Raw genomic sequence first — 23929 nt, 5'->3', positions numbered from 1 at the left:
TTAATACTTTAGGTGGTTATTTCTTTCCTTCTTTCCACGGTAAGCTAATTTCAACCTCCTGCATGTGCTTCTCGACCAGCTCGATAACCTTTGGCGCATCGTTAAGTTCCTTCAGCGCCTTGGTGATCTCTTCCACTGTCTCCTTGCTTAGGCCCTCCTTGCGGTCACTGTAAATATCTACGCCCTCCTGCGTGAATAAAGTAGGTGCGAACCAGGTCACAGCCCAGCGCTCAATGCCTTCTCCCGTATCATCTGCACCACCGGCTGCACCACCGGCTAGTGGGCGCTCGCCCCAGCCCAAAATCTCCCAATGGCTGCTAGCTATAACGAGCAAGCCCTTGCCCCGCCAGGTCCAGGCGCCGGGGATAGTCGAGTCGGGCTTCTCAATGCCTTCGACACGCTTCACGCCTCCCTTGCCATTGCTCTTCTCATATTCGACTAGGTTGTCGTTTGCAACGGGTTTAGACTCGGGCTTATACGGCTTGTAGGTTATTCGCACGTTCCGGGCTGAGCGCCACATCGACAACGTCGAGTGCGTGACGGCCCAGGTGCGCCAGAGCCATTCGAGCGGCGGAGAGACGAATGGGTCGCCAGTGGTAGTTGATGGCTTGGAGGGGTCTGCGAGGTACTTGGACGGGGCGCGGAGGCTAATATTGCTTGATGGGTTTGTGCTATTTGGTGTAGGTTCTGCCATTACGAGTATATGTAAGCTCTGGCAGTGTTCTTTGTAATTAAAGCATCTAACGTTCCAGAGTCTAAAGAAGGAGAGCAAGAGTTTTGAAGGAGTTGTACAAACGCGGACCATTAGAGCTTCCAGGTCGGTGCACAATGTTGTCATATCCATGCGCCCAAGCTCGGGAAGTCCTTATCCGGAATTCATCGTAGGTTTCAGGGGTAAGAGAGCGCTACATAGGTAGGTACCTCCTATTTAACTTATTTAATACAGAGCTTAATTCAATAATCTGATTGAAGTTAAACACATAATTCTTAAGACGTTCTTTTACCTAAAAGCTATCTTGTATCAATCGTATAAGAAAAAAGGTTGAAATCTATTAATAGGTACATGTAACTAACGATTTTTAAGTACAACTTTAATTATTTTAACATCACGTGGTAAAGTATTGCCCGAGTTTACGAGGGGTTATTGTGTCGAATTTTTTCCATGGCCCAAATAGGAAAGTAACTCAATGGGCAGTATCTGGCACGTGCGCAATTATGTAAACTCGGGCATATTGTGCAGCCCGCAGGGCTGCCTCCAGTAAAGACGAGTAACGTTAATGAAAATAAATTTTATATTATATAACTAAAACAAACAAAAACATTCTTCATAACTACAGCGATTAAATAAGACCCCGGGTATTTAAACCAACCACCTAAACAACTCCTCATGGCCATCTGTTAGCCATAGTATTCGTGCCTTATTCCCAACCCATCGCCAACATTACCTTCCTCTTGTCCAGCAGAATCTGCCCTTGGACTGGTCGCAGCCGTTGAAAACCGCCGTCTCGTTCTATCTATAACGCGAGTCTGCGTTGCCCTGAATAATCGCGAAATATTCTGCCTCATGCCTAATATTTGGCCGTCTCCTGGGTTTTGAGCGATGTTTAACAATGGTATGTTTGCTAGCTTGAGCTTTTGCCTAAATGTGTCGTTCTCCATGTCGAGTCCATCATCAGAGGCATTATCGTCACGTTCTGGTTTACTATCATACCCTCGAGGATATTGAACTTCGGGGATCCAAACCCACGTAACAAGAGCGCCCAGGAGCATTGCGGGACAGAATCCTAGTAACATTGCTGCGAACTTGCGGTTATATAACTCATCACCATAGACGGCAAGGTTGGTAATCAGGAGGATTGTTATTGCACCAAGCTTCCCCGAAGCTGCTGCAAGACCGTAGAATGTGCCTCGGTACTTTGTTGCAAAGAGCTCCGCCGGAAGCATGAATGTGATAGTATTCGGTCCGAGGTTGAAGATAACCTGTGCAAGTACGTACAAGGTCACCGTGAGCGCATGCTTATCCGTCTCGAAAGTGACGAAGAACGTTGCACCATTGATGGCAAAAAGCCCGGCTAGTGCGACAAACATCCAGCCCATCCATGTAGTCCTAGGGATGTAGTCGATAGCAAGTAAAATGATAATACTTCCGGGCAGTGCTCCGCTCGAGATGGTTATAATATCCCGTATGCTGTCTTGTCGAAGCATTTCATATATCGTGATATTTGGTTGGGATGGGTCTGCTCGCCATGCCGCATTGTTGCATACAAGTTCTTCCGGCGATGTAGAAACGTTCGACCGGAGCGGCGGCTTCGAAAGCCAGATCGTAGAAATCGTTTTAGGATTATCAAGGCCAAGCCCATCTATACCAATGAATGTCAGCAGGTAATCGCTTCCATGAGGAATGCTAACGATATTGGGCATTCCTTTATCATAACGATTGCTTGACCATCCCATTCAGACATTCTGAACCCTGAACAAGTTATAAGGGGGATATAAACAATCCTAAAAAGCACATACAATAGGCCAAGTCCAAGAGATACCAAGTTATCATGACTCCTAGAAGCGCACGCCAACGCCCCTTCTCGGCAAGGTGCTCTCTGACTTCGTAGATATATTTTACCACTGATGTCCACCAACTAGTCCGTCGGTTTCCAAAATCGGGTATAGGGGTGTCTATCGAGCGTCGAGGGGCCGCAAGCCCGGTTTGGTCCACGGGCTGGAGAGTCGGGTTTATTGGAATAACATGGCGAACAGCTTTGACAGCTCCTACAAGCTCTCCCTTGGTCACTAAATATTGGGGGGTTTCGGGAATTATTCGCCTCAGTATGAGCGAGACAAGAGCTGGGAACGCCCCAATCCCAATTGTCGTTCTCCATACGATGTCGATGACTGGCGATGCGACCTCGTAGTTAGTTTCAGTTGGGGATAAACCACGATAGTCACTAAGCCCCTTAAGGATAGCTAAGCCAAAGGCATAAGCAGCTAGTTGTCCAAGAGATTGCATGAGGAATACCGCCGCTATCATTTTGCCTCGAGACCTGGTAGAGGACCACTCCGACGCAATTATAGCTGAGAGCGGGTACTATGCACTGTTAGCAATGACATATGCAAATAAATCTAGACTTGATGGTTGTTTCTGACCTCTGCGCCGAGCCCTATACCCAATATAGTACGCCAGAAACCAATCCAACCATACACATTCATCGAATTTCTATGGCCCGAAGATGCTGTTGTCATCCCCACTGTAGCAATTACCACGATACTTAACTCTAAGCCATAGACAGCCTTCCGGCCATATCTATCAGCTAGGTATCCGAATAGAAGCATGCCGACCATCGTCCCAGTCAACGTAGTCAGGTTGATGACCAATGAGTTGGTTGACATGCCTGTAGTACATCCTGGGTAGACATAACTTAAGGACGGGCTGATGACGTTTACAGCAAAGAGGCTGTAAGATGCCGTGAAGAATCCCGACGCAGCAACCCACCACACTTTCCACTGAAACTTATCCAGGCCTGGGTAGTCAATCACAGATTGCACCGTTCTTTCGGGATCGTCGAGATCCTGTATCGCCGCGATGAGTTAAAAATAAAGCCTGGGTCATGGCTTGGGGGGTTCCATTACATACACAATCTATCTCGTGGGCAATCTGGCGCGTGCCAGCTTGAAGACTGGAGAAATACCCGCCCATCGTATATGATTTAGAGGCCGCTCTAATAATCTAGAAAAGACAATGGTCCATATCGGAAGGTGATGGGCTGTATCTTATTAGCTATATAAGTCTTGAGCTACGGGGATTCGTGCTTTGGAATACGCCTAGCTGATCATTGGTGTGCCACGGCATGATGCCGCCGTCATTAGCAACAATGCCCGATTAGAAGGAAAAGAGTGCCTTATGGGCCCCAAGAAATCCATTGCGACTTCGCTAAAGAGGTGAAAGTAGGTTCTAGAGCGTCGCGGCCGTGTCATCTATTTAATTGAAAGTGATGTCGGTGACGCTTTAAGCCACCGACTGTCACCTAGGAGCTGGCAGTGCCACTCTTACGACTAAAAAATATCCGTATCTCTCATCCAATGGCAAGTTATGATGCAGGCTACGAAAGATGCCTCGATCATGCAAAGCACGCGGCGCGACATACCTAAACGGCACGGGATCTAAGACATGCTGGCTACCTCTAGATACTAGAGTTAAGACCCAGGGGTAACACGGGTATATCGATTTCAATACCTACAATAGTCTCTTCAAGAACGTGGCCTAAATAAGACCTCCTATTGGGCGTTCTTAACACATCCCTGTCCGATCTCCAATTCACTAAATTGTAGCTATGCTCGCGTCCAATCCTCATTGGAAACAGGGTCCAGCGAGGACCCTCTATGTTCAGTTCCCTTATGTGAGACCGGGCTCTAGTCTAGGAAGAGCTCGCTCGCGTGGCAGTTCCCTTCTCCTGGGTCTATAATGGAGCCTGGAGCGATTCTATCGATCGTCCAACTTTCATTTTCCGTTTTCGAACTTGGCTCTAAGATCGCCCGTGAATTCTTTGGAAAGAATGATAGAGTTCCGGATAAACTCAGACGTCTCAATGACCGACTTAAAGAATTTATCACCATTGTTGATGGAATTATAGATAGTGTCCATGAACATAGCGCCTCGTCAGGCCTTATCTACCCCGGAGCTGACGCTATTGTTGAGACTCTGACCGAGTGCAACAATTTCCTCCGTCAATATGAGTCGGCGTTATTAGCAGATCGAACTTTTGGTGGAACTAGTCAACGACTCGCCCTCGTCGTTGGCCCAGATAACTCTAAGATCCAGGATCTTGACAGAAGAATACTAGATCACTATCCAGCACTTCAACTATGGAAAACTACTGGCCTGGAAAGGGCGGTTATGCAGCTTGGAGAATCGTAAGTTCTCTATTAGGGTTACCCCCGGAGCCCTGCTAAACGGGCGTTAAAACAGAATTATCGCGAAGCACCAAAGCAGCAGCCAGTTAAACCGAGCGCCTAATACGATAGCTGAATCACCGCTGCAGCCCGAGTCATCCGGGAGGTCCGTCGAAGAAGCATTTATTAGCTTTTCTACTACTCAAGTAGCAACCCCTACGCTTAGAGCAGTTTCTCGGAATCCCTCTCTCCCTTCGATAAACGAGCTTCCATCACCACAACTAGGAGAATACTCATTCTACGACGCAGGGTCATGTAGACAGCGCCCATCAGGATCAGAGGTCGGTCCTGTTCTGGCACATCTTAGAGGCTATGGCCGCGAGAATGTAATAAATCCGTCCACGCGCGCCGGGCCTACGAACAATACAGGATCATTATCTCCGGTGTTACTATCAACTTCACCAACGTCGCAATTCCGTCGTCTAGGACATTCGGTATTATTGTTTGTAGCCTTATGCTTGTCGTTTTTCGATTCGCTGACACTAGAATATTAGACGTATCGGCTCCCAGTCATACCAACTGAGTACTAGCGACTATAGAGTCCTTGACATTGGTGGAAATAGAGTGATAGAATGGTCCAATACTAGCTCCCTATTTACAATTCAACATTTCGGTTAGACGATGAAACCGTAAATATCCCAGAAACCATAGTACTGACTTAGCATAGTTCCTGATACACGTGTTATTCCATACACGATACCTGGGGACTCAGGGGCCTACAAAGTGCGATTTCTCCCAATAAACGTCAGGCATCAGTTCAAAATCGTGACGATAGATAATGGAAGCGAGAGTCTCCAAGAGAAACCAGAGTACCGATTTCACCGCAAGGCTGACAGGGAGAGTTTCCAGCAAGCTGTCCGAGGTTGCGACCACTTGGAGATAATACGAGCCCTAAAGGTACATAGTGCTAAAGGAAAGGACATTGCCATGAAATTCCATTTGAAAGTTTGGCGACACAGCCCCCAAGATGACAGACCAACTTTTTCTTTCGCGGCGAATGAGATCGCCCACATGGAGTTTCATATTCGATGGTTTAACAAGAATCCGGAACTAAGAGGAGTGTCTAAGCTGATACTGAGATTATACTCGAAGGGTGATGACTTGGTGGATGAGCCCGAACCTGTCGAGTCGCGAAGGTTATCTTTCACGTTTGGAATGAAGAGATCGTCTGGGAGTTCGACGCAGACGAATGCTTCAGATTCACATTCAACTTTACGGTCACGGTCTTCTTCAACCAAACCCCCGCCTCTCATCCTATACGAAGGCCGAGGAATAGAGCCACCAGATGATGTTCGAAATCTAGAATACCTGGAAATAGAGTTCTTAAACTCAGAGGGTAAGTTTCTCTTAGTTTCTCTTCCCCTTACCTCCCTCTCCAGATCCTCTACGCTGACTAGTTCACCGCTAGTTCGGAAATCCTTCGTACAGGCGTGTCTTGAGGCACATCGCCCAGCCTTGGAGGCTTCGAGGAGAAACAGTACGCCGAGTTCCTCTTCACAGCAATCGTACTCGAGACCCCCTAGTTGGACTTTGGGACCGAACCAGGGCCCGCACGAGCTAGAAGACTCGGGTAAATACGAACTACCAGTAGACTCCGGAGTCTACGAGATGATGGGAGACTCGGGGTTTCAGATGCCTCCTCCGAGTTTGACAACGCCATATTCCCCGGGGGAGGTTCGGTTCAATACCCTTTCCCTATTCGCACCATCACGAGCAACCGATTACGAGAAAATTCAAGAGGCGGATGAATATTACGGATAAGGAGGACGATGCTCATGAACCAGGATAAAAATTGGGTATATCATTTTTGCTATGAGAAATACCATATTCTGGATGTTAGATAGGGTTCCTTAGACATGGATGGTACTGGTAATGGAGGTAATGTACATGGTATCTGGATATAGGGTATTGGGGAGTGGTATAAGCGATATTGACATTAACATGCCGTTGTAAACGATGCACATGATGGTTAGGTGTTTTGGGGGGAGGGGGCTAATTTTTGAGGTGAAGAGATAGAATGTAAATCATGCATTAAGCCAAGTGATAGATATTTCTGTAGATGGAACGGAGTCTTTCCTCCGAGTTTTACAGACTTCCTCTCAAAGGTGTAAGGTGTATTGTCTAATTGTAGGTATGTAGATGTCTTATCGCGATGTGACGGTCACGGGTAATTTCTAAACCTAAAACTCTTTTGGTAACAGGTAACTAGCCAATCAATAGCTAAAACCTTACCCCGCCAGCACCTAAGCCACATCAAGGCTAGTGCGCCATCGTTAGTTTCAAAGCATCATCAACCTGTCAGCTCAAGCTGCGACGTAACCGACGTCAGCTCACATTTCATGGCTAAGCCTCATCTCTAACAAACCGCAACCTGGCTTTTTGACTTTTCAGTCTACAAGGTTGAGTCCACAACTTTTGAATCCATAACAAAGAAAATGCCATAGGGTCTGGAATCCTATTAATCGTCCATTACATCTTGAAGACTTGTCTGTAGGTGCGCTCCTCTGCTAACATCATGTAGTTTGGCATTGGTTTCTTTTTGCTAACCGGTAACCATCTAGGTACCTAACTTAGTAACAGCGCACAACCTCCAACACATTCGTTCTCTTAACCACGATACCGGAATCATGGATTTGCGAAACAACCTCTTCGGTAGAGGGCCTCGTGGCGGCGGTGGAGGTCTGCCTGGACGACCGGGTCCTGAGCAAGGTAGTTACAATCAAGTTCCCCAGAACCGACCGCCGAGAGATTATAATGGCCCTCCCGAATATGATCCAAGAGGTGCTTACGGAGCCCCGTCGCCAGGCTACGGTGGAAACAATATGACACCCCAACAGAGGAATACACGGCCCAACGCTCCTCAGGGTCGACCCGTCCAGCTTAGATTAGCAAAATTAGATAAGGGCGATCTATCTCAGCAATATATATTTGGCAACCTTGTTGCCGTCTCGCCTCAAGATTTCCCTCCCGACCAATACGGTAAAGACGTGCATATCCTACTGAACGGAAACTTCGTTGTGACCGCTCGTCCGACCGAGTATATCCCACCGGGATGCATAAGCTTGTCCGACCCCCAACGGACGTGGTGCGGTATTAGCATGACCGACACAATTATTGCTGAAAGATATGACCATAAGGTTCCTCTGTCGGCTATGGACGTTGAGGTTGGATTTGCGTCCCAGAGGAAGATAACAGATGTCCCATATGACCAGGATGAGCTTGCCGACTACTTCGTCAAAATGTTTCAAGGCCAAATCTTTGCCCCTGGCCAACGATTATTGATGGACTACAAGGGAATACCGCTGATGTTTGTGGTTAAAACGGTTCAGCTTCTCGACCTACTTGGAAACGAGAAGGGTCAGGCTTCGGATTCGTCTTCGAGGCCCGATACCAGGGGTCTGCTGGTGGCTGGCCAGGGTCAAACCGAGATCAATTTTTTCAAAGATGCTAAAAATCCTATCAAGCTCAAAGGCTCGACAAGACGACCTGCCACAAATGCTATCCTAAGGCCGGATTTCAAGTTTGCCGATATGGGTATCGGAGGTCTAGACGAAGAGTTCAGCACGATTTTTAGACGTGCTTTTGCTTCTCGAGTTTTTCCTCCGGGTTTAGTCGAGCAGATGGGCATCTCTCACGTGAAGGGTGTTCTGCTCTATGGCCCGCCGGGAACGGGTAAAACGTTGATCGCAAGACAGATCGGCAAGATGCTAAATGCCCGCGAACCTAAAATCATCAACGGTCCGGAAATCCTTAATAAATTCGTGGGTCAATCCGAGGAAAACGTGCGAAAGATGTTCGCGGATGCAGAGAAGGAATACAAGGAGAAAGGAGAGGAGAGCGGTTTACATATTATTATCTTCGACGAACTTGACGCTGTTTGCAAGCAGAGAGGTAGCACGTCTGGAGGGACTGGCGTTGGTGACAGCGTAGTCAACCAGCTTCTTTCTAAGCTTGACGGTGTTGATCAACTCAATAACATTTTGCTTATTGGTATGACCAACCGGAAGGATATGATTGACGACGCGCTATTGCGACCAGGACGTCTTGAGGTGCACGTGGAGATTTCATTACCAGATGAACATGGCCGGATACAAATCCTTAACGTAAGTCACAACTGAAATTAATATCTCTCAATTTACCTTGGAGGAAGTAGCACCAGCCAGCTCTCCGAAGACTAATCCTTTCGGGACACCCCCAATTACGTCTTGAGAGGATAGTTACTAACTCGCTATAGATCCACACTGCCAAGATCAGGGCTATCAACAAACTGGCCGATGATGTTAGCTTAGATGAGCTCGCTCACCTAACCAAGAATTATTCGGGTGCAGAGATTTCCGGTCTAGTAAAAGCTGCTTTGTCCTATGCATTTACTAGGCATACGAAACTCGGAGACGTCACCGGTGTCCAGGGTAATCCCCAGGATGTGATGTTGACACGGGCTGATTTCATGAGAGCATTGGAAGATGTCAAGCCAGCCTTTGGAATTTCCGAGGAAGAACTCAGTGGTGCTGCCCCGTACGGGGTCATTGACTATAGTCCGCACATCCAATCCATCCTTTCCACAGGCCTCAGCTTTGTCCAAGCGGTTCGGACTTCCGAGAAGTCTCCTCTGTTCTCAGTCTTGGTCCACGGTCCTCATGGTGCCGGAAAGACAGCCCTGGCCGCAGAGATTGGACTAAAGTCGGAATTCCCATTTGTCAAACTCATCAGACCGATTGATGTTGGGACAAATGAAGGAGCTAAACTCGAATATCTGCGTCGCGCCTTTTCCGATGCGTATAAATCGACTCTTTCTATCGTCATTCTAGACAGCGTCGAGAAAATCATCGACTGGAACCCTATTGGACCGAGGTTCTCTAATGCCGTGGTGCAGTATCTAGGTGCTGTACTAGAAACCCGACCGCCTAAGGTATGTCGTTCCTAAATATGATTGATCTTTCTAGTATACTTACAGCTTGCGCAGAACCGCAGACTCCTCATTATAGCCACGACGAGCCAGCGATCCATGTTAGATCAGCATGGCGTATTCGCGTGGGATAGAGAGATTGCCGTGCCGGCTGTTAAGGACCATCGTGAGCTTCAGGCTCTCCTGGCCGCCTCGGGCAAGTTTGATGGGCCAGCGGAAATAAACGAAGCTCTGAACGAACTACAGACTCTAACAGGGAGCCAAGATGTTGGCGTAGGTGTCAAGGCAGTATTCTCGGCGCTGGAGACGGCCTCGGTAAGGGATCCGCTGCCTACGAGCTTAGCGGAGGACATTAGCGCTATTATGGCAGCGCGGAACCCGCAAGGGTATTAAGGGCAGTGTCTCTACAGAGTGCTAGGTTCAATGAATTGCTATATAACGCGAGAATACCTATAGAGGACCTAGAATAGAGACGACCGACAATGATATTGATGTTACAATGCTTAAAAGGGGGTGTTGACCCTCGAGAAGTTATACATTAGTACATATCAGTGCAAGGCTTGTGCTAGCCTTAGAATGGATTGCCACAGCATACGATGTGCCTAACGGATCTATCCGCGCGGTCCGAGCCGATGCCTCATGTTACACCCGGAGTAGGACATACAGTTCTTGCACATTCTTGTGTAATGCACCATGTCAAAAGTCGTACAAAGTACACACGGTCCAGTATCACATAATAACCTTCCTAAAAGTCAGACGATCATGGCATCTTCGTCAGAATCACTTCTTCGTGCGTGTACTTTTTTACCGCACCATCATCCTCGTTCTCAGACGCGCCGAATCCCTCGCCCCCGCCGCACAGGATACCACGCCGAGTCTGAGTTGCTCTGATAGCAATATCAATTTCCGAGTCGCATTTATAGGTCTCCATATATTCTATAAATGTTGGAACGTTCATCTTATCCAGCTTGTGTGTCAGGCCGTTGGTTGCAGCGACACTGAATAGTTGGAGGAAGAAATCAACCTTGGTAGGGTGTATGCAATAGATGCTATTATCAGCATCAACCATGTGTATCGCCCAGCGAGTTCCACGAGTCAGGTCAGGTCAGATAATCGTATATACCTGGCTCGATACGAGTCAAGTCAGATATATTAGATTTGAAAGCTTACCCGGCCGTATCGTTGACTTGGCTTATATACCCTTATAAAGCCACACTTAGCCACATCAGCCACCTAATATATTTCACCCCAAACCTTTACTAATAGCCAATAATATTGCCTTAAAAATATTCATATAAAATACCAAATAAAAAAAAATTGCGCTCAACTCGGATAGATATCCCTAAAAAAGGATCTACCCAGGCCAAGTCAGGCCAGGCCCAAGTCAGGTCAAGCTATTATCTGACTCGTGGAACTCGCTGGTATCGCCCTCCCCTTAGAGAGGTGCTGCGTCGTTGAGCATGATAAATCAGACAAGCCTTAACCCCCCCGGTAGTTTGCCCCGACATTTCTAAGGGCTTGATACCACTTCGCGACCAGACGAGGAAGTTTAGACGCGTCTTCTGCTCTATCGCTTAATGGTGGGCTGGTTAGGGCGGAGACTTGGCCCGAGCAATGTTTCGTCCACGATGTCCCATCGTACGAACTGACGATAAAATCCCACCACGCGCTGTCCAGAGCATCTGTAAGCGGTGCTCGACGTACAGTAGTGATGATCTCGGTTGATTTGGACTCCGTTAAGACCATGGCCGTATCGATGACGACTTGGCGTAAAGCAAAACCTGTATACAGACCCTCGCATAATTGACGAGCTGCTTCACCTACCATACCTACGTGTCCTGCGCATGGGAAGATGACATCCCCTTTGATATTGTGGTCTTGTATCCACGGAATATGAGCAAGCGACAGGACATTCCGGAACACAGGCTCGCCGTCTGTGCTTTCGGTAACACGAATGCCTAATAGTTCATGCTTGGGGAACTTGCGGAACCGCCATTCCTTAGCGATACGATTCTCCAGCATAAAGGAGTCATTATGTTGCCAAGGATAGGCGGGCAAATCCGGGACAACGCGAGCGGTGCCGTCCGGATTAGTTAGGCGGTTGAGATTAATCTGTAGATTATGGATCCAAAGCTGGCCGACAGCCGAAAGGAACGTCTCGCTCCCATTTTTACCACGGACGAGACATGACATGTACGGATAACTGGCAAACGACTTTGCAAGAATTTGACGGAGTGGTCCACCCAATGCCGAATGAGGCCCGATTTCCAAGAACACGAGGCTCGCCTTACTATTAGCATTATGATAACTGACTAGATTGGCAACTCCGGTGTTGAAAAGTACCGGAGACTCAAGATTTGATTGCCAATATCTAGAATCTGTGGCATCGGTATCAAGGAGAAAAAGACGGGTTTGTACTCGATGTTCTTAGAACCTGCGTATTTCGATTTGCTCCCAACATGGAGAGAGACTAGGCTATTGTACGTCTCGCCAACCTCCCTCATATGATGAGAGTGATACGCCTTTTTGACCTTTAGAGCGCGAGCGAACATATTAGGCTTCTCTGAATGTATCGCCTGCAAAACGTCATTTACTGCTTCTTTATCGCCAGATATGGTGACGCTTAAAGGCGAGTTCTCGCAAGCGATAATGACGCCTGGCACTAGGAACGGTGTCGTTTCTTCCCGACCTAGGCCAACGGCAGCCATGGCTCCTGGTCTTTTCACCTTGCCGGATACGACACCACGGTCGTACGCGAGAATGATGGCTTCTTCGGCAGTAATCTTCTTAGCAGCATACGCGGCTGCTATCTCGCCGGACGAGTGGCCAACCACCCCAAAAGGTTTGATGTCGAGCTCAGACAACGCGTCGACTAGGGCAATCTGTATCGCAGTAAATAGGGGTTGGGATAGATAAGATTTGTCCAGCTTACTTGTCTCAGCTGGCTTAGTCAATTCATCAACTAGAGACCAAGTAGGGGGATCAGGGAGGCTTTTAAGGATTTTCTCCATGTAGTGGATCGACTTCTTGAAAGTGGCGCTTGATTGAAGAAGTTCGAGGCCCATCTGCGGCCACTGTGCGCTCTGGCCGGTAAAGACCATAATGAGATTAGGTGGTGATTGGCTGCCTTGCTAAAAGGCGCCGTACTGCCTACGATGCCTTCGTCTACAACCGAAAATGTTCGGTGCGGTAAGTGTGCACGCCTCACACCAAGAGTATAAGCCACATCGTTTGCTGCCTCGGGAAACTCTTCGATATATTTCTAATTTTAGATAACCTACCGTCTTAACGAGTCCGAAGTGTTAGCGGAAAACAACAGCAATTGAGTCTCTATAGGTGACAATCTCTGGTTCAATGTTTGAGTATTCCCGAAATACATTCTCGCCGATTCAATGACAACATGAGCGTTGGCACCACCGATGCGAAAGGAATTGACCGAAGCACGTTCGTATCTATTTTCTGGCCAAGGGTTAGGTTCAACAGGAACTCTGAGCTTCTTCTCCTCCAATAGAATTTGGGGGTTGGGCTTGTTGAACTTGATGTTAGGAGGGATAGTCCGGTTCTCCAGTGCTAAAATTGCCTTGATAAGCGACGTGATTCCAGATGCTCCTTCTGAATACCAACGTTTGGCTTCACGGAGCCGATGTATACCCCAGTATCGCCGAAAACATTAGCCACGGCGGCGACGTCGATTGGGTCCCCAGCTGCGGTTCCGGTACCATGACACTCAACGTAGGCGGTCTTTGCGATGTCTGAGATCCCAGCCACGTGGTATGCTCTGCGAATCATCGCTTCGTGGCATTGGGAGCATGTAACGCTGAGACCGAGTGTCTTACCGTCGGCGTTGTTGGACGTGCCTCTAATCACGACACGAATAGGGTTGCCGTCACGGATCGCATGGTCAAGCCTCTTGATGTAGACCATGTTGACAGCTTCTCCGCGTGCATATCCATCGGCATCGGCATCAAATGTTCTGCTCGAACCATTCGGAGATAGAACTCCTTGCTCGGACATACAGACAGTAAGTCCCGGAGCCATGATTAGATTGGTACCAGCTACGATTGCGGAGTTACATTCGCCGTGTCGAATCGACATACACGCCTCATGAAGGCCGATCAAAGCTGAAGAGCAACCGGCGCGGATGACCATACTAGGTCCTTTGAAGTCATATTCGTATGAGATTCTGTTGGAAAGCACAAAGTCGCCATTGTCAGGATTCTAGATGAGACATCTAGAACAAAGGAACTGTTCAGTATGTATAGACGATAGATCTTCATAGGTAGTTTAGAGTTCCTTGCGGAACAACGAAGTTGTTTCCATACTGTTTCGTTCCACCTCGTGACAGCCATAACCAGTAATCTTATAGGTACCATATAGCTGGGGATCTTTAACGAATAATTCCAGCTAGTCCTCACCGAACGATCCAACAAAGGTTCCAATAGTCTTGCCGCGGTAGTTGATTTCTCCGGCGCTTTCGAGGCACTCCCTTGTAAGTTCCAATAGAAGTCGCTGTTGCGGGTCTGCCCGTTCTACCTCGATCTTAGGCATTCTGAAGAAGCTCGTATCGAGGGCACCGATATCTACAGATTCATCAAGAAAGTATCCATATTGAGTGGCGACGTGGCCGGGCTTGCGAGACTTGGAGTAAAAACTGGAAGAATTGTATCCCGACTTAGGGACAAGACCCCGTGCATCCTGTTTCTTGACTAGGAAGTCCCAGAACTGATTGGGCGTGGAAATACCTCCTGGAAGGCGAAGAGCCATGCCGCAGATCGCAATTGGTGCTCCATTATCGGTTGGGTCATGGTAATTGGCGTGGGATGAGTCCGATGCCTTTTAAGTACAGTCAGTTGGGAACTTAATGGTCACTTAAACAGAGTATCATCTTACTGGGGAAGTAGACCCGGACGGGTGACTTTCTCTGGATTCTATTTTCTCGATTTCTGAGCGGGGTTTCGATACTTAACTACCTATACACTCGACTATAGCTCTTATCTCTATCTATCACACATTAGGTAGCTACTATGAGTACCTAACCAACCCGAGTAACACGCGGTTTGATGCGTTAAACTAGAGCCGAGTCCCGCTGTCGTAGGCTCCCGATTGACGATCCTACCGACAAATCTAAATTGAGCTGCAACCGTGGGTGCCAGCGGATGATACAGCAGGCTACACAATAAGCTCAAACCGAGATCGCATCAGTTTAGTCTATCATTAGTATCTTAAGAATCCATCTGATGAGATGACTTGAAAACGTCTACTTCATATCCGTGGGACTTACACGGAAATGGCTGTAGCACAAAGATTAGCCTACAAGTGATCGATTCCAATCAAAAGGTAGAGTAAAGAAGCACATCATGATCTATCAGGTCTTCTATTATATATAATTTACACAAAGCTATATGTTCGCGTGATTACGCATAGAGAATAGTTTTTGACTACCTAACTCCTTGCCTAGTAAATTGCAAAGGATTATCTCTCGATATACCGATATATCTATCAAACACGGGGTATAGGTAGTAAGTCACCATAACCTTGATCCCGCATATCTAGTTCCGGAACTGGAACTATCCCGTATAACTCCTGCGGCAATAGATTAGGGTGTACCTAGGTAGTGACTGTATCAACGTTGATGTCATCGCCGCTGTCATCCACAATGAAGCACCGGCTCCGCGATTGAAGGTTCGCATACGATGTCAAGTCCAATTCCGTGTACGGACGAGATAATGAATGTCATTGTACATTGATACTTAAATGTTGAGTAACTATTCTACCCGTGGACGTCCCGCTTTGTGGTATGAACCTGTATAACCTAGCCGCAGATATGTAACTGCTATAAGCCGATCTTATCAAGAATGGCGGTGGTACGATCCCTAGACGCGAAAAGCTATTTGGGGATTACCGATATTAGAGCAAGGGGAAACTAATCGGTCGGCATGGCGATATTCACTTCGGGAATGATTCATATCAAGAGGGAACACCGGGCGCTTACATGCACAGCATAGTGCATGTCGTTCAGGGGACAAGATTTTCGTGCTCTGGTTACACGTCGAACCTTTCAACGGTGGTTCTATCATATTGCATTATAATAACCGAAGCCTTTTTCAGTACTTGTGACGCCAATACGTCTTTGTAGGTATTAAACATCATTACTGACGAGTTATTGAAAAACTTTGTAATAAAGTTATAATAAAAAATTAAATTATTGTATTAAATAATTATAAAAATAAGTTTTTTTGTTATATCATGTATTTAAATTAATAAAATATTATTAAAATGTTTATCACGCGAATTTATTTTATTGTTATTATTGTAAATTGTAAATATTTAAAACAATATATTATTTACTTTTTTACATTTTTAAATTAAGCCTTAATACACGGAAATTCCCATACTTAGTTAAAACTTAAATTTTTAATGAAACATTATAAAGAAAACTGTATTTCGGGACATTAAAGGTGTATTTGATTTAAGGCCGGGAATGGGTTTTTTTAATGGTGCGAGTAAAGTACAAAATGACATTTCAGATTTTATCCCGACTGTGCTAGTGTTAATAACTCGCGGATACGGTTTTACGGGAACATTCGATAATTGTGTTATTACTTTTCCACTTCAATTTATTCGTTCGACTAATTACGATAAATATATTAGCCGAGAAATTTATCACATAAACACCAGTAACATTTCCGGGTTTTTATATAATGTCAAGTTTAATAAAAACGGGTAAAAAGTATTAAAAAACTTAATTAATAATATTAAAAAAACGGTAGGTTTATTATAACTTTTTTTAATATAATAAATAAATTAATGTTTGTTAAAATATTATAACTCGTTATTTAAACGTTAGTAAAAAACATATTGGAAAAAAAATACGGAAATGATATTAAAAACCGTTTCGGTAAATTTTAAAAGTATTTTAAAAAGTTAAAGCGATTAAAAAGTAAATTATTAAATTATAATTAAATTAATATTTACAAGTATTTATATAAACACATTGTATAAAAAAAGGATGTATAATTATTTACATTAAAGTTAACAAAATAATATTTAACATAAACATGAAAAAAAATAATACTTAACCGGTGTTAAGTATCTTATGGGTTAATAAAATTGTATAAAGCTTATAATTCACCGTTTTAATCAGGTATGGTATTCCCAAAAGGGTCTTTAATATTTCACCGTTTAAGTAATACCCGGAACGGATAAGCTCTTAAAGTCAGTGGGGGTTGTAAGTATATGCGGGTAGACACTTATGTTGTATATCTTGCGACAAGAAACATAAAGCTGTGCAATACTTGGTATACATGGACAATTCCTGATCTATTCGGTCATGTGATAAGCCTCCGGGAAAAAGAAAGTGCTCCATAAATAATGTGTTAAAAAAAACCTTTAATGTATATTATATGTAAAGTAAATATTAAAAATAATAGCGAAGTTATTGTATAATAATTGTATAATAATAAAAATTTATTAACGTTTAACTTTTTATTTTTTTATAAAAACGCGGAGTGTTTTTTTATATATTTATTTTATATAAATTTATATTTAATTTATATTAATTTTATTTATATTTTAATAAAATTATTTTTTTTTATAATATTTTTATTTTTAAAAGTAATGATTAATTAAAAAGTTATTACGATATATATACGTTTTTATGGTATTTTTTAATATTGTTTTTTACGGTTTTTATAAATTTTTTATAAATTTTATCGTTGTTATATAATTTTTTTGTTTTATGTGTAAATGATAAAAGTGGCGATAATGTATATAAATGTTATTGTTTTTTTTTTTTTTTTTTTCCGTTTTTTTTACCTTTTTATTTTTTTTTTAATTTTTTATTTTTTTTTAATATATTAGTATTTTTAATTATGTTTAATTTGCTTTTTATTAAAGTTTATTATATAATATACCAGTAATGTTATTATATTTTTATATGATAACGTTTTAAATTTAATTAATTTTTTATTATTTTATATATTAAAATTAATAATAAATTGTTTTTTTTATAACTATTAAAGCCTTTTTAATTATATTAATTTATAATATAAATATGTTTTAAAAATGTTAACGTTGTTTTAATATATGTAAAGGTTATTAATTAATTTACAACGGTATTTATGTTATTAAACGTTTACGTTATATTTTTAAATAATATTTTAATTTTTATTTTATATATTATCTTTTATTTTTTATAGTTTTTTATTAATTTTTCCTATTAAAACAAAATTATTATTACGTAAAAAAAAATGGTAAAATTTTTTTAATAAGTTAAAAATTATTAAAGTATAAACAAAAAGTATGTTATAAAATATTAACGCGAAAAAACCAAAAACCGTAAAAATTAATTATTAACTGTTTATAAAAACTTTTATTAATAAATTATTAATATAATTATTATTTTTTAAGAAATTTATAATAATATAATATATTATATATAATTTTAATATATTATAAATTTTTTTTTTTTTTTACTTTTAAAGTTTTTATTAATTTTATTTTTTAAAGGTTTAATTTTAACGTTAAAAAGTTTAAATTTAAATTTAACGTTAAAGATTTTTTTTAAACACTTATTATAATAAAGGTTTTAAAGGTTTTTTTTATTATTCCGATTATTTTTTTACGTTATTATACTTAATTTTAAATTTAAAATTATTATATTAAAAAATTTATTAAAGGTTTTATTTATTATTTTATAATTTATATCGTAAATTGTTTTTTTAATTAATTTTTTAGTTTTTTTATAAATCTTTTTAATAATAATAATATTATTAATATAAATACTTTAATTATTATTATTTTTATTAAAAATATTATAAATAATATTATTTTTAATAAAAATATATTAATAATAAATTAATTATATTATTATAAAGTTATTATTACACGTTTATTATATAATTTTTACTTATAATTAATTTTTAATTTTTTTAAGATATTATATGCCTTTTTTTACAAATTATTATTATTGGTATATTTTTTTTAATAAATTAAATATTATTTATTTTTGCTATTTTTTTTATATTTTAATATTATTTTAATTATAAATTTATTATTATTAATAAATATTATTTATTATTTTATAAACTTTTTATTAAATTTTTTATTATATAGTTTTAAATTATTAACATTAAATATGTTTTATATTTTATAACGTAATGGTAATTTTAATTTATATATTATTTTATAATATTTAATAATTTTTTTAATTTTAAAAGACTTTAAATATTTATTTACAAGTTTTTTATTAAATTTTTTTTAATTTATATTTTTTATAAAAATTAATATTAATTATTTTTTTATAAATATATATTTTTTTTTATTTTTATTATATTATTTTACGTAAATTTTATTAAAAGTTTAAAATAAAATTATAGTTATTTTTTTAATTTATTAAATTTTATTTATTGTTTTTATTTTTTTAATTGCGTTATATTTAAAGTGTAATATTATAAGATTTATAAAATTTTAAAAATTATATTTATTATATAAATAAACTAATATTTATTTATAAATTAAATAAATTAATATATTATATATTTATTTTATTAAAATTAATTTTTTTATTTAATTATTTTATTTAAAATTATAAAAAGTTTATAAATAATATTTTAAGTTTTAATTTTAACGTTTTATTTACTTATTTATTTGCAAATAAAATATTATGTTTAATTGGTATTTTATTATAAAATAATAATATAAAATTAATTAAAATTTATTTATAAATAAAGACTTTTTATTTAATATAATATTTTTAAATAAACTTATTTATAAAAATATATATTTAAAAAATATATTAATTAATTTAAACGTTATAAATTTTTTTATTATTAAAATATATAAAGTATATTTCGAAAATTTATTTATTATAATTAAAATATTATTATAATTTTTATTATTATATATTAATAAAACTAGTAATTTAGTAATAAAGTTTAATAATATTTTTTTATTTAATTTATTTAATATTGGAAAAAATTTTAACTTTTTATAAAATAAATATTTTTTTATTTTTATTTTTTAACAAATTATATACGTATTAACATAATATTTAACATTTTTTTATAAATTATTTTAATAATAATATTTTAATAATTATTAAATTATTTTTATTATTTTTTAATATTTTAATATTAAAGTATTATAATAATTTTAAAATATTTTATTATATAATATTAAAAATATATAAATTTTATTTTTAAATTTAAATAAATTATTTTTTAAAAATTATATTAACATTAATAAATTTTAGTTATTTTATTAGTTTTTTTATTTATTTAAAATCATAAAATTATTATTTTTTTATTTTTTATAAATTTTATTTAATAAAAGTATATTTAAATTTTCGTTATTTTTTAAAGCTATTAACGCAAAATTATACTTAAGCATTTTTTTTATAATTATAATTTTAAAATTATTATTATTATAAAAACTTAAAACATTTTAATTATTTTTAAATTTTATTAAAAATTTTAATAATATTTTTTATTTTATTTTATATATATTTAATAATAAAATATACATTTTTATAACTATTTTTTATTTAATTATTATAAAATTACTTATTATTATATTAAATATTTTTTAATTATTTTTAAATTTTATTTAAAATTTTAATAATATATTTTTTTTAATTTTAATTTTTTTTATAATATTTATATAGTTAAATTTTTATAACGTTTTATTTATTAAATTAAAAATATTTAACTTATAAATAATTTTAAAATTAAAATTAATTAATTTTTTTATTTATCATATTTATTTATTATTTAACTTTAAGTTTAAATAATTTATAATAATTTTTATTATTTTTAATAAATAAATTAAATAATATTATTATTTTTTAAAAACGTTTATTATTATTAACATTTTTACATTTAAAATTACATAATATATTTTAATATTTTATAATTTTTTTAATAAAAACGTTATTAAATATTATATATTTTTATATAATTATAAGAAAATTACGTTAATAATTTATTATAAAGTGTTAGTTTTTAATTAAGTTTATAATTTTATATTAAAATAGGTTAAAATAAAAACTTTTATAAATATTAACTTTAATTTTATAAAAGTTTTTAATATTTTACCTTTTAAATTAAAATAAAATAATATTTTTTTTTTAAAATATTTATTAATAAAATTATTATTTTTAAATAATTATAAATAAATTGTTTATAAAACTTTATAAAATTTAAAAATATTTATATATTATAAATATTATAAAATATTAATTATTTTAAAATTGTTAAAACTTTATTTTTATTTATTTTCATTTTATTTATAATTATTATAAAATTTAAAAATATTATTTTATTAATATAAAATTTATATTTTTTTGGGTTTATATAAAATTTCCATTTATATAATCTTTTAAAAATGTTATAAACATTTTAAATATATTATTTTTTATTTTTTAAATAAATTAAGATATTATTTAAATATATAATACATAATATATTAATTAAATTTATAAAAGGTTTTATTAATATAATTTTAAAACAAAATTAAAACGTTTAATAATTTAAACAATATTATTAAATATTTAAAATATTTATATTTAATATAAAATATTATTTTTTACTTATTTTTTATTTTAATATATAATCGGTAATATATGTTTTTTAAATTTAATTTTATAAAATATTTCATTTTTAAAAACTTATTTAAAATCTTATTAATTAAAAGGAAAACAATACGGTTTTTTTTTGTAATTTTATTTAAACCGTAATAATTAACGTATAACTGCAATTTTCCTTTTAATTTCGGAACGAATAATACCGGGGCTTTTGTTAAATTTTTAAAAAGTTAAATTTATCTTTTTTATAAAATATTATTAATATATTCTTTAAAGATTTTTAACTTTGTTTCCGTTAAAAAATAAATTAAATTAAATAAAGGCTTTTTACTTTTTTTAAAATTAATAAAATAATTTTAATTTTAATATTTTAAAAAAATAAATGTTTTTTATATGTTAAAAATATTTGTAAACTTTTTATATTTTTTAAAAATAAAAGATATTATTACCTTATTAAATATCTTTTATAAATTAAAATATTATGGAATTATAATGTTACTATTATTTTTTATTGTTATTATTATAAATACTATTATTTTTTTTATTTTTTATATAATTTTATATATTTTTTTTTTTTTTTATATTAAGTTTATATTTTTAAATTTAATGGAATAATATTACGTTTTATTAAATCCTTTTAAAATAATGTTAATTTTTATAATTTATAATATTTTTAATATAACTTTATAATTAAAATTTTATTTTATTACGTTAATAAAATTAGCGATTTTTTATATAACTTTTTAATTGTTTTTAATTTTTATAATGGTATAAAATTACGTTAATATCTTTTTTTTTCCGAAAAATCTTTTTATTTTTTTTTTTAAAGTAAAGTCTTTTTATATTTTTAATAAAACGCAATTAATTTTAACTAAATTATAATTAAATCTTATATTTATAAAGGTTTTAAAAAAGATTTATTTACTTTTTATTTGTAATTTTATTGTTATTTTAAAACAGATTTAAAAAAAGGTTAAACTTTATTAAAAGTTTTAAATACTTTTTATTTATATTGAAATGTTATTTAAGTTAATTATTAATATATTATTATTTAATTGTAAATATTTATGGGCAAAATGTTTATGTTTTTAATATTTATAACAAATAATTTTTAAATAATAAAATTTAATATAGTTTTTTTTTTTACAATTAAAATAACTTGTTAAATATTTTAAACTTTTAACGTTTAAAATAAAAATAAAAGTAAATTTTTTATTTTAATTAATAACGTTTTATTTATTTTTAATAATGTTATAACTATTATTTCTTTATTACGTTATTTTAACATTAAGTTTTTTAGCTTTTTTTTTAATATTTTTTATATTTTTTTATTAACTTTTATAAATAAATTCAAACGATTTTACTTTATTTTTTAATTTACCATATATTATTAACATAAATTTTTTAATATATTTAATTTTTAGTTTAAAAGTTAATTTAATTAATAAATTAAAAATTTTCGTTTTTTTTAAATGTTATTTTGGATTTTTTGCTTTAATTATTTTATATTTTTTTAAAAAAACCGAAAATAATTTATTAAGTTTTTAATGTAATTTTTATATTATTATAAAAAAATTAAATGTTTTTAAGTTTTTATTTTTAACCATATTATATAATTACTTTTTTATTTTTAATTATAAAATTTTTTTAAAATTTTTATTATTATCGGTAATATATTAAAATTATTATTTAATTACTTTATTTTTTAAATAAAACGTTATATATAAAGTTTTATTTTTATTTATATAATAATATTATAAAAAAAACTTAACTTTAAAACCTTTTAAAAAAATTATTAATTTTATGCCGTTATCGTTTTTATTTCTTTTATAAATAATATTAAGTAATAATAACTTATTAAAAGTTAAGTTTTTATTACAATTACTTTTCCGTTATTTTTTTTTATAATAAAAGTTTTTTACGGCGTAAAAAATAAATTGCTTTTTTTTTAAAACTATAAAATATTTGATTTTATATTTTTTTTAATTTTATCTTTTTAATTATTTAATATATTTATTTAATTTTTTTTTTATTATAGTTTTTAAATTAATAATATTTAACGGTATTATTACGTTAATTATTATTAAAATAAAATTTATATTTTTTATAAATATATTATTATTACCTTTTAATTAGTTTTATAACGTGTAATTTAAATTATTATTAATTATTTTTTATTTAAAAAACGTGGCGTTTTATTTTTTAATAAAAATTATTATAATAATTTAACGGCAATTTTACTTTTAATAAATAGTTTATATTAATAAATAAAAGTATTAAACTGTTAAAAAAAATTTTTAATATATATTATACGTAAAGTAAATATTAAAAATAATAACGAAATTATTATATAATAACCGTATAATAATAAAAATTTATTAACGTTTAATTTTTTATTTTTTTATAAAAACGCGGAGCGCTTTTTTATATATTTATTCTATATAAATTTATATTTAATTTATATTAGTTTTATTTATATCTTGATATAATGACTATTC

The 23929-nt window shown here is 35.3% G+C and overlaps 6 protein-coding genes across 6 annotated transcripts; 2 read left to right on the top strand and 4 right to left on the bottom strand.

Moving 5' to 3' along the window:
- Nucleotides 1-16: 16 nt before the first annotated feature.
- F4817DRAFT_318979 (uncharacterized protein) lies at nucleotides 17-694 on the bottom strand (the record flags this gene model as incomplete). Its single annotated transcript, XM_049300998.1, has 1 exon — nucleotides 17-694. One exon carries the CDS (start codon nucleotides 692-694, stop codon nucleotides 17-19), a length of 678 nt encoding a protein of 225 aa, XP_049155960.1.
- A 595-nt stretch (nucleotides 695-1289) lies between these two features.
- On the bottom strand, nucleotides 1290-4073 carry F4817DRAFT_223838 (MFS general substrate transporter). Its single transcript, XM_049298847.1, has 4 exons — nucleotides 3629-4073; nucleotides 3142-3564; nucleotides 2518-3082; nucleotides 1290-2360 (listed from the first exon to the last, which is right to left on the bottom strand). The coding sequence occupies exons 1-4, from the start codon at nucleotides 3689-3691 to the stop codon at nucleotides 1399-1401; spliced, it is 2013 nt and encodes a 670-aa protein (XP_049155959.1). The 5' UTR covers nucleotides 3692-4073; the 3' UTR covers nucleotides 1290-1398.
- Nucleotides 4074-4172: 99 nt separating this feature from the next.
- On the top strand, nucleotides 4173-7070 carry F4817DRAFT_347207 (uncharacterized protein). Its single transcript, XM_049304508.1, has 5 exons — nucleotides 4173-4905; nucleotides 4961-5386; nucleotides 5439-5557; nucleotides 5612-6280; nucleotides 6353-7070. Exons 1-5 carry the CDS (start codon nucleotides 4457-4459, stop codon nucleotides 6703-6705), a joined length of 2016 nt encoding a protein of 671 aa, XP_049155958.1. The 5' UTR covers nucleotides 4173-4456; the 3' UTR covers nucleotides 6706-7070.
- Nucleotides 7071-7402: 332 nt separating this feature from the next.
- Nucleotides 7403-10364, top strand: F4817DRAFT_223745 (AAA-domain-containing protein). The gene is made up of 4 exons (XM_049298846.1): nucleotides 7403-7434; nucleotides 7506-9047; nucleotides 9179-9853; nucleotides 9908-10364. The coding sequence occupies exons 2-4, from the start codon at nucleotides 7572-7574 to the stop codon at nucleotides 10241-10243; spliced, it is 2487 nt and encodes an 828-aa protein (XP_049155957.1). The 5' UTR covers nucleotides 7403-7434; nucleotides 7506-7571; the 3' UTR covers nucleotides 10244-10364.
- A 965-nt stretch (nucleotides 10365-11329) lies between these two features.
- Nucleotides 11330-12951, bottom strand: F4817DRAFT_318975 (acyl transferase domain-containing protein; the record flags this gene model as incomplete). Its single annotated transcript, XM_049300997.1, has 2 exons — nucleotides 11330-12131; nucleotides 12194-12951. The coding sequence occupies 2 exons, from the start codon at nucleotides 12949-12951 to the stop codon at nucleotides 11330-11332; spliced, it is 1560 nt and encodes a 519-aa protein (XP_049155956.1).
- A 229-nt stretch (nucleotides 12952-13180) lies between these two features.
- On the bottom strand, nucleotides 13181-14614 carry F4817DRAFT_360895 (thiolase-like protein; the record flags this gene model as incomplete). The annotated part of the gene is made up of 5 exons (XM_049306334.1): nucleotides 13181-13196; nucleotides 13228-13420; nucleotides 13471-14068; nucleotides 14186-14235; nucleotides 14266-14614. 5 exons carry the CDS (start codon nucleotides 14612-14614, stop codon nucleotides 13181-13183), a joined length of 1206 nt encoding a protein of 401 aa, XP_049155955.1.
- Nucleotides 14615-23929: the final 9315 nt, after the last annotated feature.

Source organism: Daldinia loculata, assembly GCF_022478755.1.
Source record: "Daldinia loculata strain CBS 113971 unplaced genomic scaffold F4817scaffold_53, whole genome shotgun sequence".
Lineage (NCBI taxonomy): Eukaryota > Fungi > Ascomycota > Sordariomycetes > Xylariales > Hypoxylaceae > Daldinia > Daldinia loculata.
Note: the sequence above shows the minus strand (reverse complement) of the source record. Positions and strands in the feature narration are given on the sequence as shown.